This window comes from Corvus kubaryi, unplaced genomic scaffold (genome assembly GCF_017639235.1).
Source record: "Corvus kubaryi isolate FWS band 111438036 unplaced genomic scaffold, C.kubaryi_AGA036_p1.0 37383, whole genome shotgun sequence".
NCBI lineage: Eukaryota > Metazoa > Chordata > Aves > Passeriformes > Corvidae > Corvus > Corvus kubaryi.
Genome location: NW_024581125.1, coordinates 4119604 through 4139982, shown reverse-complemented (window position 1 = coordinate 4139982; position 20379 = coordinate 4119604). Strand labels below are relative to the sequence as shown.

Here is a 20379-nt window from a genome sequence, read left to right as displayed (position 1 = left end):
GCAGAGAAACATTAGAACTTCTGTCTTGGGGTGACCTTATGATGTGTATCCCATATCGCTGCCTATGCCCAGAAATTAATTATTGGCCTTTCTATGCCTCTGAACTGAGCCTGAGAGGGGGAAGAAAAAACTGAGCAAAACTTTCTCAAAGCAGTTTGAAACTTGTTCAAGGTCACATAAAGATAGCAGGTTTTTTTTTTTCAGCTGGGGCGGGGGGGGGGGAGCGAGGAAGCACCCGGCTGGCAGCTTTTCCAGTCAGCTTTTGGCCAGTTTTTTTTTGCAGTTCCTTGTTCTCTGGAGAGAGGCTGAGAGCTGAACTTTTCCTTCTCTGGAATTTCAGATTTTCTCCCTTTTCTACTGGACTGCCTGATTGCTGTAACATCAGAGCACATCGGGAGGACTTTTCACCGGGCACAGAGGGCCTGGCCCCGGCCCAAGCCCCAGCTCCGAGGAGACCAAAGGGGAGGACTCGAACACTTTCTCAGGTTTTTCTTCTACAGCGAAAGATTTTACCATTTAACATTATTTTCCTTTCCCGTGTGCTTGTTAAATAAATAGTTTTATCTTCTTCACTTTCCTTCGAGGAAAATTTATTTTTTTCCCGAACCTGGTGGGGGGAGGGGTGGTTGTGCCTTCTCTCAGAGTATATATATATTTCTAAATTTGGTCAAACCGGAACAACTTCACATGGAGAAACCCTGAAATTTAGAACAGTCTGTTTCCATTAAAGTAATAATTTATCTGTTCTTTGATGATGGTTGACTCAAGGGAATAAAGGAGTGTGTGTTGTCTGAACTATGTGGAATGCACATTTAAACTCGACTCTGCATTAAAACATGACAACTTATAGAGCACCAGTATACCACCAGGCCTAGCAAAACCACGGGACCTAAATCTGAATATTGTTGTGAATTTTGCATGAATTCCAGTAAAAGAGTGTGTTTTTGCAGGGACTTCACTGAGCCAGAGTTCTGCTGCTCCTCAGCAAATCTATATACCAGGGACTTTGCCTGTATTTTTGCTCAAAGAGTTTAAAATCACAAACTGAGACGTAACAAATTCTGTGACTCTATTTATATGTATTTTATATATAAAATGAGGCCATTTTCTATAGCTGCACCAACAGAAAGGGCCATAAGAGCCCTAGAATTGTGTACATAAACTGTTCCCAGTCTAAAACTGGGAACATAAATCATGGTGTATTTAGTGAAATTTGGGGAAAAATAAAAAAAGAAAGGCAAAATGCCAATAAATCAAACTTACACTCCAGTTATATGATCTGAAAAATTCTTTTACAGCAAGTATCTGTTTTAGAAACACCACATACTCAATCTGGAATCAATTAGTTAATGTAATCCACTTAATTCACTGTAAAAATGCTCTGCATTGTCATGTGACACTGAATCAGATGTAAAAGATATGTGGCTTTGGATTAATTTGCACAACTCTGTGTTGGTATTTCAGTTGAGACAGTGACACATTTTTGATTTACCTGTGATGAAGTGCTATGAGTGGGCCGAGACATGGCACTGACACTGCTCGTGGAAGCAAAACTGTTGTGGGACTCAGGCTCTGCATGGTGGAAGGAGAATGTCTCAAACTGAGTGCTACTTTCACCTGTCATAAAAAATAGCAATAAACAAGACATACCAGCTGTTGGCTATTAGACTGCAGATACTTTTCCATACAGTTATAGTAGTCATTTCTAGAAGCCCACAGTGAGCCACTTACCATTTACTGGATACTAAAAAAGCCATCTAAATGAACACTTGCTATTCATCCTGTCATTGTTGTTCCACAAAACTCATCCCTCTTATTCTACGAAGGATTTCTTCTCATGGAATCAGCTTCATATGAGCAAATCCTGACTCTTTTTCAGGAGCTGTCATAGACTAACAACACAGCAACTGCCATCTGACTTAGATGCCCCCTGTTCCCCAGCAGCACTTCTCTAGTTGGGGTGCATCTCACAAGTTTTCCCTATTTCTTCCTTAATAAATGATAATTCTGGCAACAAGAGTAACAAACAAAATCAGTTTAGATCTCCAAACCAATAGCGGTTTCTTCTGATTCACTGCTCCAGACAAATTGTAATTCCTGTTTACTCCCATTCAGTTCCAGCATAAGCAACATTTAGGGGGATTCAGAATTTAACCACTTGTTCTGCTTTCCTTCTGTATCTTAATTTCCAGTAAGAAAGGAGAACTCAGACTTAATATACCAACTAACAAAAAGAATGAGTGTATTCCAACATGGAAAAAGAGGTAAGACTGATCCTAAAGACTGTATTGCAGGCTGGGTCAAGGTCATGAACTCCCGTCTCCCTGACAACACAGCTTTTGTTTTTGGCCTTGTTCATGAGGCTGACCTTCCTCACGGTTAAATTCTCCTAGACAGAGCCCAAATTAGGAATAAATATGTAGTACTACACCCATAGGACTAATAAGCTAGAACTTGTGCTCCTACTCATGAATGCACCACAGAACAGTTTTCTGGCATTGGGAGACTATGATCCTCATGATAAAAGACTACTTTTTTGGTTCCATTTATAAAAAAACTGAATACTATTGTCAGAAGACTAATGGTAACTTCAAAAAGTTTATAGCAAGACGTTTTCTCTCTTACTAGTGCTCCCAAGTAATTCCAGTTGTTGATCTCAGTGTTCATGACTACACTTACAGAAACTGAGAAACACTGTGTCAGCATCCACATCTTGGGGACCAGCACCCTGTTGGAGACAGGCACAGAGTGTAAGAGAAGCCTGTACAGCAAAGGCAGGGCTGTACCGCACAAGGGGAAGGATTCAAAGGACAACCCTCATCTAAATCCAAGGCAGTTTTCAGTGCGCCCCCGAACAGCTTTTATTCTGTCCTAAAACTTTCTAATTAATTGGGTGGTCTTGGTTTGGGATTGTGGGTTTTGGGGTTTGTTTTAATCCTAGATCATAATTTTTTATTAATTAATCTCTGCAGTAATTCCTGTATCTTCACCTCTAGTGAAAGATTACACTATCAGTTTTGCCTGGATATGCACCAGCAGTTTATTTTTCCACAATGTTAACTGATCATTTATACCTTTTAATTCTTTCCTAAGAGAAATTTTAAACTGATATGGTTTCCCCTCTTTCTCAGTAACTTATTTTCTTCAAATGTCTTGTGAAGAATTTTTCCAAAGGTTTTCCACAAGTTACATAAATGAATCTGTAACAGAATCTGTCAGGCTTTACATTCTAACAGCCTGGAGAGGTAAGATGCCATTTATCTTTGCAGTGGTAAGCTAAATTTTTTATCCTTACATTATCACATTATTCTACAGAATTTCAGGGCCCTTCCTATTAATTTACCAAGTGCTGAAGTAGAGGCTTAAAATAGAAAGGCAACAAGGGTAAAAACACAGTAATAACTGGCTATCCTCAAGTCCTCTTAACAGTCTGGAAGGGATCCAGAACCACAAATGACAGTACACAATGAATTAAATATAGTGGACCAAAGATGCCACAAATAGTAAATGTTTCATTGGGCATATGATTTAACAGGTAACTCTGTAATTCAGTCTATTTCACTGACTACTGTAAAAAAAACCCTTTCGTATTAAGAATGACACCCAGTATTAGAAGAACACAGCTGGACTGCTGAGCAGTTTCCTTTAAGAGTACTCCAAAAATAAAATACAAGAAGCTTGTCTCATTCTGTATGTACATTTATGAAGAAAGATGATTACTATGCTTTAAAATAGCAAATTATTTTCATGATGTTCTAAGTCCATTTCTTCCTAAGTTTCGTAACAGTATCCTTTTTGGAGATAACTTAAAATTAATTCTCAGAGCCCAGTGGTATTCATACAGTACATATTTTAAAAGATGTAGTGCCCTCTTACAATACTGTTTTTCTCTTACCTACTGCTGTCTCACTTAGATGCCTTTTCTTTCTTCCTTCTGACAGCTGGTCAGGTGTTCCTAACACCAACTGAGATTTGGAATTAGACAAACAGCCACTGCTCCATTGTTTGACAGAAACATGTGGATTTTGGTCTATAACAGAAAAAGCACATATCAAGTTGAGAAATTACTTTTCGTCGGTACAATTTACAGGAAATCCCAACTGCTGAACTATTTATAATGTAAAAACCCCCAAACTTCTGATAGGAATCCAAATAGTAACAGGACTGCAGTCAGGCACCTGGTCCAAACTCCCCCCATTTGTAGTGTCCTCCTACAGCTCTGGTGGGATCACCTCAGTGCAATAAAGGAGAACCTGACACTGTGGTCTGAGAAGAGACTCCTCTTCCACCTAAAGCTACCTTCTCCGATAACCTGCTTTGTGACAAGTTTATAAACTTCACAGCAGAAAATACTGACAAATGAATGAAAAACGGCCTTGCAAATACTAAAATATTTTGCTTTACATACCATTGTCAGCAGATACTTTAAACTCCCCTCCCAAAGATGAGGTATCAGCAGGTTCTCCTTTGATGTCATCCTTCCTTAATAATGTTTCAAAGTATATGTGAAGAGGAATATCTAATCAAAAAAACAGAAATCCAAAGGAATAAGGTCTCTATTAGAAAGATGGCAACCTCTGAGCCAATGAATTATGCAACATCACTAGAGGTCTAGGCACTGATTCACCCAACACATTCAATATAATCTGTGAGCAATATTGCTAAGGACTGAACCACACTCTGGAGGATGCTGAGTGAGAGTAAGACTCCGGTCTTCCCTCTTGACCAGCTCCTGAACAAAACCCAGCACGGCAAAGAGCAAACAGTGCACTTTTCCTGTAATGTGAAGAGGCTTCAGGTCAGCCTTTTGGGTTCAATTAATGCTTTTGGAAATTGTTACTGCTGGGAGCCTATAGGTATTTTTAAGGTACATTCCTTCTCTGTCTCCCTGGAAAAGTCTACAGCAGGGCGTCAGAGTTCTAATGCAGAATTAGCCTGCAAAACATTTCAAGTGAAGGAATTTACCCCCTGTTGTAAGGCAGGAAGGCTTTTAAGAAAAAAAAATCTCTCTCTGAACAGCCTTTCTGGAAAAAAAATTACAAGAATGAAGAGAAATTTAGTTGAAAAAAGTGTCAATGTAAGAAGTAGGCTTGACAGCTAGTACATTCAGAATGAGGACTGTGGGCAGGGCCCAAGGGTGGGCATTAAACTACATATATTTATACACAGTCTTAGCCTCATGTGCCTTCAGGACATGCCAGGACAAAAACTTGCAACATATTTTGCTAAATAAAAAGAACAATTTTTTTCTATTTTATATGGATCTAACTTGATTGTTTTGTCACAACACCTCAAGGTTTTTGCTGTGTTTCCTACTCTACTTCCAAGTAAAACAAAGAAGGTCTGAAATCTGTATTAGTCACAACATTTAAGTAAAGAGAGAACCAAAACATTTCTTCTATTTTGTTGGGGTTTTTTTTTGGTTGGTTTTTTTTTTTTTAAACCTGGGGAACCACCTGGGTGACTGAGAGAATTTTTATTACATCCTCCTGTATCTTAGTCGAAAGGGCAGGAGTACTTGCATCAATCAATCCACCGATTAGGTGCAAAATACCAGAAACCCATACTTCTTAGATACAAACTACAATTTTCCAGTTATCAAGGTACAAGTGGAAGGAGGTGCTGTTATGTTAAAGGGATGCTGCAACCACTGATGTATCTTTAGGCAAGATCCTTGGTAATCTGGAAACCGTGAAAGGAAGACTTGGACGTAGGGACAACTATGCTTCCAGAAGGGACTACACTAGTGAGCCAGTCCCACTGCACTATTTACTAGATTGTCTGCAAATTATGATTCACCTTTAAAGCAAACCACATGAAAAAACAAGGTGAGAGAACTGCATCTGAATCTTGAACTTGAATTCCTCCTGGCACACAAAAAAAAAAATCAAACTCCCAGAGTTCCAAAATGAAACAAATGCCAACAATGTATTTTAACACACAGAGAAAGCGAATGCAAAACCCTTTTCTTTTACTCTGCTGACAATTTTTATATATAAGGATGTGGGCAGAGCACAAGCAGTATTTTAAGAGAAGTTATTGCTCTGGAAGGGGATAACCAAGAAAGCTGCAAAGAAAACATGAAATGGCATCAGGCTACAACTTGGAAAATTTCTACCATGCATTTATTCACAATAATTCTTTCACATGAAAGAAAATGTCAAATAGACTAGTCTTCATGAGGAGGTAGAGACAGCAAAGCACACAAAGTAAAGCATAAATCTAGCCTCCTTCAAAAGTGAGAACTGCACTTGAACAGGACATAGTAGGTCGGTCTTGTACTTTTTCCCTGTCTCAACTATTATTAACAAGGCTCCTGGAAAAGAGAATGAATATTCCTTGAGAAATATGTCCCTGATACTGGCACGAAGCTAAAAACAGTCTTCCTCCTCCATCCTGGCAAAGTATCCAACAGTAGCCACAGCACAGTCCAAAGCTTTTTAGGTTTTTTATGATGACAAAGTTTTTTTTGAGAAAACAAAAGGTCATTATTCTTGCTACACACCCCAGTCTCCCAAGGTAAGAATGAACACAAGTGGCACAGACTGTCATTGAACAGATGTCTAAACTCCTGGGGTCCTGCTGGGGTCAGAGTCACAGGGGAAGCGATAGAGAGTGTGTGTAAGGGAAGAAAGATTTAGGTCATGTTTTTCTTACCACAATAGAGTTCTACTGACTGGGATGTTTGCTGTTGCACTCTTGGAATGAGTGTTCCATTTCTCCTATCTGCTCCTACAAGAATCTCCTCTTTAACCCATACATGGGATGCAAACTGCCAGAGCTGAGGCTTTCTCTGGATTTCCTGTCCACACATGGGTCTTCTCTACAGGCCAGTGACAAGTTCTCCAAAACCAAGCCTTAAGTTAATTCCTGACTTCCCAATATGAGGCTGCAAGTGTCTACACTGTCATTCTGAGAAGACAGTGGGTTTGATTAAAGATTCAAACAATTTCATGGCAGTCCCAGCCTCATCTTCAGAATGATTTTGTGGCAAAGAAGCCCCCCAGAACAGCATAATTCCTGTACTGGTCAGTAATTACCTGGAAATAGATTTTTCCTAAAACAAAAAAAATCCCACAAAAATTCAATCCCTTCTGCTGATAACAGCATTTAGGCTGTTATTTTCAAGTACCAAGTACTGTCAAGTTGCACCTGCACTAATTTTAGGGCTGAGTCACAGACAACATCATCTACATTACTGTCCAAGAAGACTAAAAAATCAGATGACAAGAAAGCATAAAACTTCAAAGATAACCAAAAAGGCTGACTATCACAAAAATAATTAGAAAACCTAAATAAACATTTTTAGACCTACTCCAAAGGGCCTGAACAGAAAGAAAGTTACTTATGAAAACAACGCAGCCATGGTATGGTGGTGTGTTGGCAAAAGCACCATCTCTAAAGAACTAACACTGACTGAATTAGAGACACCATGAAACACCCAAAGCACACCTTTTTTCTGACCAGTCTTTCAAGGTTATATGCATACTGCTGGTATGGGAAACCTAGAAGGTGTGTTTTTCAAAAGTCAGGGTCAAGTCAAGATTTTCATTCAGTCTAAACTCACGTATTTTGTCAGTGTGAAGTTTTCTGTTAAGAGAACTAAGTCCTAAAAATCATTGAAAAGACGTGTTAGTCCATAACCTCTATAGCTGTCACAAGCACAACCACTCTGTTAAGAGCCATGGCACTACTTACCCGAAGGGAAGGATAAAACTGGATGGAAGGAAGAGTCCAGCTCTTGCACATAATCTAGGATTTTAGATTCTGTGCTGTACTCACTGCTGCTGAAAGTGGAGGCTGGCACCACATATGGCAACTGAGTTTTATACGGAAAGGAGGTATCTCTAGATGGCAAAGTCTGCAAGAATACACAGAAATAAAGGTTAACTTTTCCTTTACTCACGTCCTTCAAATTAGACCAGAAGAGGAAAAAAACCTAACAAACCAACAACTCAGTGAGCGACACTCTTTAATATGTGAACGGGAAGAATATTCCAACAATCTTCTGATAGTCTAAATATGACTTACTTCACTTCTTACGGACAACAGTGCACAATACAAAGGATACAAACTGCTCCTTCAATTAGGACCAGGAAACAGCTGTCAGAGCTTTCAGATAAAATCTAACTGTTTCCAATCATTATTTTGCTCTATCTAATGACAAACTAACACCCCTTAAAATTTGATTCCAGGATAACAGGCATGATACAAATACAGAAACAAACCTAACACCAGACTAAATAGAGAAGTCTTGTTCATTTATCCCCGTAGTAAGATTCTTAGTATCTCTAGACATCTTGAGCTCACACATTTTAATGCAAGAAACTATACTGAACATTTTGAGCACAGTGTGTACTTCCACAAACCAAAAAGGTAAAGTCTTTTCCTTGTTATAATTTAAACATCAGATAAGCAACAAAACAAGATACACAGCATGGAGAGGGATGCATTAAGAATTGATTAATAGGTAGTGAACAGGAATTACTAGAAAGAGGAGAGGTGAAAAGAAAGATTAATTTAGCTGCTTGGCTGCAAGGCTTGTTAAAGTATGGAAGGTAAAAGGATGGATGGCACAGAACTGGTAGATGTGAGGTAGCAGGACTGAGGCAAAAGGCAGGGTGAAAATGGACAGGAATAAGCAGCAGAGTCCATGCCATAGACTGAGCTCTGGAAGACTGAAGGAAAGAATTGAATGTGATGATACAAGACAGCAGCAAATAGTAGTCTGTGCTTCAGAACATGCTACAAAAAGTACTTCAGGGAAATAATGTTGCATAAGCTACTTTCTTACTGGATATTTGTGGTAGTAACCCCAAAGATACTAACATTTTTAAAGGCTTTTATAAGTCTCTAATATTTTGCCAAATGCTACAGATCCTGCAAATGGGAAGGGAGACATAGGGACACTGGAGTACTTCAAGGGTCTCAAGCCTATCACTGTGCCAACAATCACATTTATCATCCCCCGGCAAACAGTTCCAGTGTAAAAATCTGTAAGAATTAATATGACATTTTCTTGTGACTTTTTATGTAAACATGTAGCACCAAAGGTAAGACTATCAAAGAACATTACTTGTATTTTCTGTACTTCTGCTTTCCAAATCTAAGAAAACTCTTTCTCCTGCCTGAAATAGCATTTTAGCACTGCCATTCATGCATTAGTGATGCAGTGATTATATCTACCACATAAAATCCCCTCCACTTAGTGAAAGCAGTCCTTCTGTCACATGGCATCAATATTCACAACCCACATTATCTCAGAAAACATTACATTAAGAAGTTCCCCTTTCTATCTCTTCCTTTCTTCTCAGTTGGTAAGTTCCCTATGTTGGTACTCTATCTCAGGAACTACTAAAATCAAGTAAGCATGTCATGATGCTAGAGCAGAGAACACAGTGATGGTGGGGGAGGTTCTTGTATTTAACTTCTTTTTCTCCAGGAAAACATTAACAGTCCTAAATCCACCTTGATCTCCATCCACAGGTGTATGCACAAGTACTTTCAACTTAGCTTGTAAAGATTTCTTTTCTAGCCCAGGACTCCTTCAAATTAATGTTATTTTCCTGTGACAGACACATGGGACTTTTCATCTGTTAAACTTTAAACACCCACAAAGTGTTGGTAGAACTGAGTCCTGTGTTTGGAATTACTAGAGGGATAAATGCTAAAGCAAACTTAATGTTTCCCATTATATGGATCACTACATTAAAGCTTAAAGAGCTTTTAGGTAGTTGCTCTACCTCAATGCACTAAGGGCTTGCTTTTCAAAAATGCACAAAAGCATATTTCCTCTTGATATTTGGGTTTTAGAAATGAAGTAACTTACTAAATCTCTACTCTTTAAGCTGCAACAGCACTTCTTCTGCCTGTCCTTTTTTTTTTTACAGAAGTGAATCCACATTACAGTAAATAAATCTCTCACTCATTCTTTAAAAAGAAATTCCCCAAAACTAACGAGTAAAATTACCTATAAAGTATATAGATAAGACCAAGACATTCTGACATCCAACTCTTTAGTCCTGTAGTGGGTTGAACCTGAGCTGATGGACAGTCTTTTAGACTAATGACGCTTCTCACAATTTACATATTTGAACTGCACGGAAAGGCGGGAATTTCCTTTCGTTTGAGCTTGCCTGCTGGAAGGTGGGGGTGCCTCGGAGCCTCTGGGCCCTGCCGGGCTGGGCCGGGGCCCCTGCCCCCCTACCACGCTGTGGCACGGACCCTGGGTCAGTGGGGCGGGGGGAACTGTCCCAGAGCTGCAGGCAGCTAAAACCAGCCATGGACTGCCACACAGGTAAATCCATCTGGCGCGGCTTCCTGGGACCGGCGGGCCCCTCTCCTCTCCATGTGGAGCCGGCAGAGCCAGCAAAAGCCGGCGTAGCCTCCTGTCTGCAGCCAGCACACCTCACGCTGAACTGAAGAGGACACCGCGCAGCCCGCAGCACACAGGGAGCGAGGCTTTTCCCACCGTAAAGCCTGAACAAGAACACCCTTCAACATGGCGGCTTCAGTCAGAGAGAAAGAGAAAGTGAGTCACGTGGGACGAAGCTGAACATGGCGATGGGAGAAAAGAGGGCGGTGCCGCGATTCTCGCACGTAGCTTAAAAACCTTCTTGCATGCCGTGGTAAGAAACTGTAATACCACAAACTGTTTGTCTCTTTAATCCATTTGAAGTACATGGGGGGATGAAAAATTCACGTGACGAGTGCCTATGCCAGGCTACATAAAAGCGGTGAGAGGTTTTTTAGAGACGAAAAAAAAAGCCTTTGTGTTCAGGCCACAGTAACTCATCCTTAAAAAGATAAATAACCCCATGTGATAGCCTGTGTTTGTGTGAAGGGACTGTGAGATTTTCATGGAAGAGACGTCTTAACACCACAGCAGATTGTTTCTTTCTGGGCGGGTCTGCTGTTGGTGGCAGTTTGGTAACCAGGTGCAGCTGAAGAAAACCCTTTTTTGCTTAAGCATATGAAAGAGACTTATCAAGAACTGCAACACTAACTAAAATCTCATGTTCTGATACCCTTTGTGTGAGTTGGGTAAAAGGAGGAAAGTGCTGGAAAGGGGGAGGGGGTTTGCTTTAATTTCTTGTTATTTCTCTTTACTTTTAATTCTATTTCTTTGTACTGCAACTGTTTAAGGTTTGTGCCTGCTTTGCTTTCTCCTAATTCTTATCTCACAAAAGGAAAATAAGTAAGTAATGGATATTTTGAACCAAACTCACTACAAGTCCTTACTCCCTTTTTCTTGCTTTAATTCACTTTAGCCCTAGATTCACATCTAGATTATAGCTTAAAGCTGAGCCTGCTCGAAAACATGCATACATGGTCAAACAGCCTCACAGTCACAATCCATTTTGAAACTATATTAAAATCCATTTGCCAATATCAGTAAATGGAAAATTCTTTTCTTCACCTTGCCTGTGGTGGGAACTACAAAACCTAATGCCTGAATTTGTGCCTTGAATGCTCTGGCATCCACACCTAAGTAATGAAATCTTTCATTAATACAAGTTTTTAATCCGAAAGAAAATCCAGAATTCATAGAAGGAAGAGCAATTTTATTTAAATGCCTGTGAAGCTATTAGGGAAAAAAGCTAAGAAATTTGTCAGTGTCTGTGTTCCTAGCTACTGGATCTGGTTTAAATTTCTGGTGGAGTAGTTTTCCAATGGAAAATGCTGAATTAGTGAAATCAAGTTGTTTGTCAGAAATATTGACTTAATCAACTCTTGATGAAAAAATTTCAGAAGCTCTTAGCACTGGAATGAAAGCATTTTACTCAAAGAAAGTGCTTCAATTTTTATTGAAATAAAATGGAAGAATTGTTTACTGGAAAACTAAACTCTCCCTGCTTCCAATTCCAAATAGAACACAATCTACAAACCAACTGCCTTTTACAGTAGTCAATTATTGAAATTTTAACATAGCAACAAAAAAATCCAACAAAATCCAACTGAAAACAAGCCTACATATATATCCATTCAGCCATGGCAATGACACAGGAACATCATGGCACACACCTTTTAGGAGACAGACCTCTACAGCAAACCCAGCCACGATGCCAACCCTTCAGAAAGCAAGAGAGATTACAAAACTCTTACCAGTCTTCCCCTTTCCCCTTGCTATACTACACCTCATACATCTCCTGAAACATTTTTCTTAATTACTGAAATACAAAACCTCATGCTTCCTGAGCTCGAACAGATATGAAGAATAATATTACATAAAATTCATTGTATTAGAGAGAATTCACTGTATTTAAAAGGAAGTGAGGAGTGTGCAAGTTTTAAATATTCAATTAAAACAGCCGCTCTGGTTTAAACTTATGAAACGGAATGGTGTCAACCAACAGAATCTAATTTTCTAGAGTATTATGAATTTTGAACTTGGATTTTTCCCCCTTAGTACTGTTTTACTGGGTTACAGAAAACATAGAGAGCAATTAATTTTGATATTCAAAACACTTCTTGTGCTTGCTTGTGACAGACTGATGCATTAGACAAAGCACAATTGGCTCATGCCTCTGTTTTGAAGGGTCAGAAGGCTGAACTCTACTGACCATCCCATCCTCCCGCAGAGAAAAAAGTGTGAGTCTATGAAGCAAGCCATAACTGAAAGGAAAAATGTTTTGTGCTCCCAGTTAAAAAATTGTGAAGTAAATACATGGCTTCAGCTACTGATCACTAAAACTCCTACATTTTGTCAGAGACTGAAATATTACAGTTTATGACTTAAACATTTTCTTAAAGGACTTTTAAAACTGTATTAAAAAAGCTGCAGAGAAGACTGCTGCACCCCGAATGGGGCCCTGACTGAGGCCTTACACCTCTCGCTGATGAAGATAAGATAAAGTAACAACTCAGGGCTGGGGACATTCACAAAGCACAGGCTTAACACCTCCAAGGTGGAGACCACAGCCCCAGGACTATCAGCTGCCAGGCTCACACAGACCCCTTGCACCAAAGGGTGGAGGGAGGAGAGGCTTTGGGTATCTTGGAAAAGCCTCTGGTCAGAGGTGCAGTGACTGCCCATCCTCCACTGTGCAGAGGAGCTCAGCTGAGGGGCCCTCACCCAGGGAGGGGAAAGCTTATCCACAGCAGAAAGGGGTGACATGGCCCATCACAGGGGCCCCTCTCAAAGGGGTCCCCAGACCCAGCACCAGGGCACCAGAGATGATGCAACAGACCCTCAGTGTTGCAAGGGACAGTGTCAGGCTAGCCCCTGCAAGAGAGGCACGTGGGCGTTCCCACCTGGCCCAAAGTGTGTATTAATCCACGGGATTCTGTACTCTTTGGCATGTGGTGTGGCGGTGTGTGGTGTGGCGGCGTGGCGTGTGGCGGCGTGGCCATGGCGGCGACAGGGGACCCTCACCACCACCAGAGCAGATGGAGGGGAGCAATGAGACATTGTTGGGACCTTCGGATGGGTGATATACTTCTACCTAACCCCTGTCACCTCTCCCTGTCCCCTCACCCCCCCACGCACGCTTCTTTCTCTCTTTCTTTCTTTCTTTCTTTTCTCTTTCTTTCTCTTTGCCTCTCTATTATTAAATAAAATACATCAATTTTTTGGCATCAGCATTTAATCTCGTTTGGTTTTAATCTCGTTTCTGGGAATATTTTGAACCTTCTAAGTTCTTCCCGGTTTATGCACAGAGACTTAGCTTTCTTTGCTTTTCTGGGTTTAAACAGGATCGTAACACATTTTTGGAAACATGCCCAAGTGTAACAGTACAGAGAGCCACAGTTCAATTATGCCACTGTGTGCAAATCCAGTAAGTTAATTAAATTAACTCAAATACACTGTGCTGAATACCTGTCACATCTGCTTGTGATTACTCTTATTAAGCCCAAAAAAGCAAGGAAAAATGCATTTATGCTCTCTACAAACACACTCTCAAAAGTTTTTAGCAATATCAAAGAAGAGTTATCTCCATCAATATTAAAAACTTCATTAAGTTCTTCAGTAAATGGGTAGCCAACTATACTGCAGAGATTTAATTACAGGATTCAAGAGAACCTCTGTGTGGGGTGGCTGACAACTCCCCTTTGAACACCAAAGACACCAACTTTTAATCCTGTGGTACAGATCCAACTAATAGAGCAGCCTGCTTGCCTCAGTGCTTTAGCATCTGCCTTTAGGACAGCCCACTTCTCCATGGCCTCCCTCTTCTGGACTCAACAACCTGCTCAGAGCAGAGCTATTTCCCTCTGGCAGAACATACAGTTCCATGAAACCTTGTGTTTCACAAGGTAAATGTGCAGGTCTTAAGTGCAGAGTGCTTTTGGGCAACACACAATACACAGACAGTGAAAAGTTAATCTGAAAGCCCCCAAGACTTTCTTATTACCAAGTAGTGGGAGAGAAGGTGTGCAAAGCATCTAAGACATCCCTACATGGGAAGGTGCACAACAGATGGTGCTTGCACACACACCCCTGCCGTATGTCAGACCCTCCCTTCCAGATGAAGTTTTTTTCTAGCAGTCAAATGGACAGACCATTCCCATGCACGTCAGGTACACGCATGCAAGCTGCCCCAGGACGTAAACAAATTCATCTGTCTCTGGCCCCTCTAAAGCTGTCAATAAAAATGAAGTGGCAGAACCTATGGCAGAGACCAATTTTTTTCCAGGAAGAGAATGTGGAGTTTCATAAAACACTAATGAAAACTTACTCACATCCATGTTGTCCCAAATTCAGATTTTCTGCTCAGTGTCCTACAAGGAGTGATAGCTGCTACTGTTCTTGGAGATCACCCACCTCTCCTAAGTATACATGGAGTTTAGTTTCTTTAATCCTGCAATAAGCCAACGGGACTTTCACCTGCTCTGTAGAAGTGCATGCTGTCTTCTACATCCTGAAACAAAGATGTTTTGTTCAACTAGAAAATCAATTGAAAAATCAAGGTTAGTGCTCAATCTTTGACCAGTTAAACCAAAAGAAAGAAAGATATGTTAATCCACAGGGATATCTTCTCAAAAACACCATGCAGAAATTAAGAGTAGATGTGATCAGTAAAACACTACAGAAATGTCACTAAGCTAAAGGTGTAAGACTGTGGAAAGCATGAAGGTTTTTCATTCTGAAGAAAAAAGAATTCACAGGCTTACCAGCTTGCCACAAACCTCAGAGAGGATGGATCTAGCTCTGCTGGAAGTATCACAGAATTGCAAGCTAGATGTGTCCATCCTTCCTTCCTGCCTCCCTCCCTTGTAGACAAAAGCCTTGTCATATATTCAGAATAGCTGAATGCATAAGAGAACTTCTTTTCCCACTCAGGTCTCATTGATTTTTAACTAACAGAAGGCCTTATTTTTTAACTTCAGGGTTAAAGTAGCAATTTCATCAACTACTATTTTCACTTACAAACTTGGTAACCATGGGATTCTCCTCCCCAGACCACAAGACTGACATATCCACAGAGGTACCACACCACTTGCATTGAACCAGTTTGCAGGAGACTTGGCAACCAAACAATGTTTTTTCAAAAGTCAGCAATGCCAGGAAACTATGCTGAAGCAGGTGATGGAGCCAGTATCTAGGGTTACCAAAGAAGAGGATGACAACCAGTAGACTCTGGTCAATGCAACTTCTTTCCTCCCAGGTACAGACCCCTAGCAAATAGCAGACATTTAGCAAGTAAGATAAAGGCTATGCATGGATATAATACAAATTATATGTGTGTGCATATATATATATATATATAAGTAAAAATATATACACATTCTTTCCAAAAACCTGAAAATTAACAAGACTGGGGGAAAGACCCACTTGTATTTATCAAGTGGTGTCAACAAAGAATACCACAGGTACTAGGCACGCACTGGGAATGCTTTTGAACACAAAAATCATAGAACCAGCATGAGATTTAAATGAAAATAAGAAGCTCATACCCTTGAATTTAAATACTTTTCTCCTGTCTCCTTTCAGAGCCTTCTGGACAAGCACTCACTTTTTTTCCCCCCTTTTTTTTTCAAACCACTAAATGAAAACAGATACTCTTCTGCTCTTACTTAACTCCAAGTTGAGACTGCAAAGAAGAAAATGTGGCAATATGCAACTGCAAGAGTTGGCAACATTATACCAACTGTTTGCTTGTGGTGTCCAAAATGTAAGCTTTTGCACCTCAATTCCCAACTTTCAGGGTGCTGGCACCTTTGCAAATTTGAATACTGTTTTCACCACATGCCTCGGTCCCCACAACCAACTCTTTCTCCAGCAGGTGGGGATACAAATACAATGAGAATTTTCAGATTAAAAAACACCACCATGCTCTACAACTCTGCAAAAAACCAGACAGGAGCAAAATTGACAATACTCCAATCTCACTGCTCTTTTGTCTCTTACCTTTATTTAGAGCTGTATAAAGTTTTTATAGATTAAAAGTCTACATAGCCTCAATGACATCTCTTGGCAAAACATGACTTGAAAAAAAGTGGAACTAGTATCATTTGGTAGGACGTTAAATGAGAAACTAATAAAATATACTGGCAAAACAAACTCCTTGTTATTAAAAAAATCCTGCAGCAAGTCACACAGATAAAATAGCAAAAAAGAAAACATCTGGGCATGTCAGCTAAGCAAAGACCTCTCTGAGAGTTTCTGACTAGTATGACACTTGTCTGCTTTTAGAACTTTTAGCATGTCACAGATAATTCAGTTCCTTCAAGTGCAGACAAAAAAATAGCAGGAGACAGAGCTACAGTTTTCCTCACTATAGGAAAAGCATTTGCAGAAACACCAGGCATTAGACTGGACAATCTGGGGTGGGGGAGGAAGGCAGGTACAAATGCAACAACCACCGAGAAATGTTTCAATAGGTGTTTCTGTCTTACAGTCCTGACACCGATTTGCTACTTACAGACTTTCTCTGTTTTAATGTTTAGATACTTTTGACCTTCTTTCTTAGCATTAAAACTACATTACATACATTTTATAGGAGACAACGATCCAGAGATTTTGACTTGCCAGCTGTAACAACACAAATGAGGGGCAGATGCAACATTTTGAACACAGCACTCTCAAACTTCCAACTCCCAGCTGCAAACGTTGTCTTCTCCTACTAGACACACCTGCAGCTTACTTCTTTGTGCTGTCCTGCATGCAAGTTTTATCACTCATTCGAACATCATGCTGAAGAAATGCACCACTACAGTCATGTCCTCTAGACTGAAGCACAGACTGCAATCCAAGGGTTTGTTGTGCATGACTCACAATCAAGAAATGGCCTAAGCTCTTACCAAGCTATTTAGACAAAGAAGAAAGATACAAAACAGATTCCAGATCCAAATGATGACTCAGGGATCATCTTGTGGTACTTAGTCCTTCTGAATGAGGGGATGAGCAGATTTGGCCCCAAAGGATGTTTCAAGGTCCTGAGGATATTGGATGGTGACACATAAACCAAACACCTTGCATCCTGTTTTATTCATCTGCGGTCTATCTTGTCAGTCTGGAAAGTCTTCTAGAGTTTCACAGACTTCTGTATTTTCTTTTACATACTACCCTGTGTAAGCATTATTTAACTAGCAGAGCAGGGGAAGGTGTAGTCCTCTTCAGAAAAGAAACAGCAAAGTAGAGGACAATATAGGGCATCTCTCCACAGGCAATGAGAGGCTACTAGGTCATAAATACTCATTGTAAATGTATGTAGCATGGCAGTAGATAAGAGAAAAAATGTGGCTGTCTTCCCAGTGACCTTATGAACCGACAGATTGCATAGCAGTTCACTGTTTCATACTTTACTTTTCCTAACATGGATGTTAAGGGGGTGAGGGGGCAGAATGAGCTTCTCAAATGAATCTGAAGAGATGTGAGGGATGACACTCTGAATGCCGTTCAGATGCATAAAGGCTACAACCAGTCCTCAGAATGAAAACCCAACTGCAAATTCCTCAAAGCTATCCCAGCATTTCTTAATGTTCCACACATAGAGGCCTGCATTTTGCTGTGATTCTCTGGTCATAGTTCTTTAGTCACCATCTTGCTCAAATTACTCTGCAGAGCAGCATATTCCCTCAGCACTGCCAGGCACTGCTTGCTGGCTGTTCAAACCAGGCACCACCAGGAGCTGCAACACTCAGAAGATTCAGTTTTCTCCTCTGATTCTGGCAAGCTGGAATCTGATCTCCACATCTGCTGCAAGACTTCCAGCTTGTTTTCAGGCCAGTGACCTTAAGGAAATGGGGGTCCTCACAGATTGTGGTACCAGGGGTTATATAAATATGTCAAATCTGAGGAAATATGGGAGAGGCACTTGCTAGAAAAGGCACACTAATACATTAAAAATCCAACTATTTTCCATGTGCTAAGAGGTTACTTATTTTTTCTGTGAACAACCAGAGGAAATTTGCTGGATTTCTCTGGGGAATATAAATGCATTTTCAGAGAAAACTAGATATCAATCCCAGAAGCCATTCCCCATTTTGCATCCTTACTCTTAGACATCTGCCTAAGCCAGCCTGGGCTGATGGCCAGTGCTCTTTCATTACAGGATGAGGAATCTAATCAACAGCTGGGTAACCAAGTGTAGCAAGTGCAGGACTAAGAAAGTGACAGGGCCTGTTAGAATTTCTAAGATTTGTTGAATGAAACGATACATGGCTGATGACTCTTAATTCAAAACCTCAATACCCACTTAGGCTTGATTGTCAGTATGTGCTGGAAATGTCCAGTCTAATTTTGTCACTTACTTCCCCAGCAGAATCCCTGATCCTCTGTTTTCAATCAACACTGTGTGAGAGGCTTTGTTCCCTGCTTTACCTTAATTTGCAAAACTTGAGTTTGGCACTTCCATGAAGAAAGACCGAAGCTGACAACTTGATTGCTGCCATCATCTCTTGTTTTCTCAAGGAACAAGAGCTACAGAATCTCTCTGTAGCCCATGATGTAGTTCTCCACATTGCCTCTTGGTTAACTTCTCCATGGAAAGGACATTCAAAAGCAAAGTCTAAACAAGGCTTTTGAGCTGAGAGCTGCGGTAAGCATAAACAGCATACAAGGATGTTTTACCCCACTGTCTTTGGGACATCTCTGCACTTTTGGTACAAAGGCACTGAAGCTGGGTTAGTATAAGGTAATCCAGCACCAGAGATATCAAGAGCATGGAGCAGACACACAGTTGCACCAGCTCCAATACTTGAAGCCTTAACTAGTAACTTAAAAACATACTTTTTTCTTGCAGTCTGCAGCCACAGGTTAATTATAAATTTTTCTTTGCAGCCTACAAGTCAAGGTAAACTATCAAGCATGCAGATCTGCTTAGCTTTATGGCTGGTTGAAGGTAAAAATGTAAATTCTGTCTTGAAGTCCTGCTGTCAGGCTACAGAAACAGAGTTTCTGATCATAAGCCTTTACCGATATTCTCTGAACTTCACTAAGTCTGGCCCACTTCTCAGAACACAGGGACATAGGCAGTGCTTGTAGAAATATGAAATACTTGAGCCTGCAAGACAGAGGCTTCCAGAAAGGCCTGTTATTTAGAAACTGCATCTGGAGTGAAAACCCTTAATGTTTAAGTAGAAGGAAGGGAAGGTCCTGGAGTCTCTCGCTAAGGAGCCCTCTCCACAGCTGCAAGAAGCAGTTAGAGGCATCAGCCACAGCACAAGGCCTCCAACCTCTGTGACAGGATTGAATGGGAAACATTAAGTCCAAGTCCATAACAGTCTCCTTGGTCAATGCAAGCAAGATGAAAAGGCTACGTACCTAGGAGAATATAGAGCTCCGAGACTCACTCTCCACCCCCATCCCCCTGGCCCAAACCTTCCAGGAAGGCTGCAAAGTCTTTAAGCCCCACTGCAGGGAAGCTAGGAACTTAAACTAGTAAGAAACTGGACAGTTTTCCAATAAAGTATCTTGCTATAAAACTAGGACACTTCTGCCATTTTGCAGAGAATGCTGAATCAGTACAGAACATCCTTGCACGGGAAGTTGCTCCCCAGACCACGGGCACACTTAGTAGATCCTAGACAGTTAGCTGAGGAGATATGGAGATTCCCTCAATACTACACTTACTTTTAGAAAGGCAAAGTAAAATCAAGAAATTAAAACCTCTTGGGATTAACACTGCTCTGAAGAATGAATTCATACTGTCTCTGCTCCCAAATTAGACTGTTTCTTTAAGTACCACAGCCAAACTCATTATATATTCTCACCAGCAATATGCTATTAAAATCAGATGCAGGCCGATAGCCTTGCTCTGCACAACAATGTGTTTTTTTCCATTTTAATTCCGCTGTAATGCAGAAAATTCTAAGAGTATTAAAGCATTCTTAAAGTGTCATGAAAAAGGCAATATAATTAATCAGAGACAGCAAAAATGGAAACAAGATTAAGATACTGCAATTCAATTTTCTAGAAAACTATGTGCCACCAGC

The 20379-nt window shown here is 40.5% G+C and overlaps 1 protein-coding gene across 7 annotated transcripts in view; it reads right to left on the bottom strand.

Annotated features, from left to right (window-relative positions):
• Positions 1 to 20379, bottom strand: part of KANSL1L (KAT8 regulatory NSL complex subunit 1 like) — a 65269-nt gene that overhangs the window by 10663 nt on the left and 34227 nt on the right. For all 7 annotated transcript variants that reach the window (XM_042035445.1, XM_042035447.1, XM_042035444.1 and 4 more), the window contains 4 exons: positions 7699 to 7861; positions 4409 to 4519; positions 3896 to 4030; positions 1493 to 1617 (listed from right to left, as the gene is read on the bottom strand). In XM_042035445.1, the coding sequence (XP_041891379.1) occupies positions 1493 to 1617; positions 3896 to 4030; positions 4409 to 4519; positions 7699 to 7861 (534 nt within the window). The remainder of the gene's footprint in view (positions 1 to 1492; positions 1618 to 3895; positions 4031 to 4408; positions 4520 to 7698; positions 7862 to 20379) is intronic.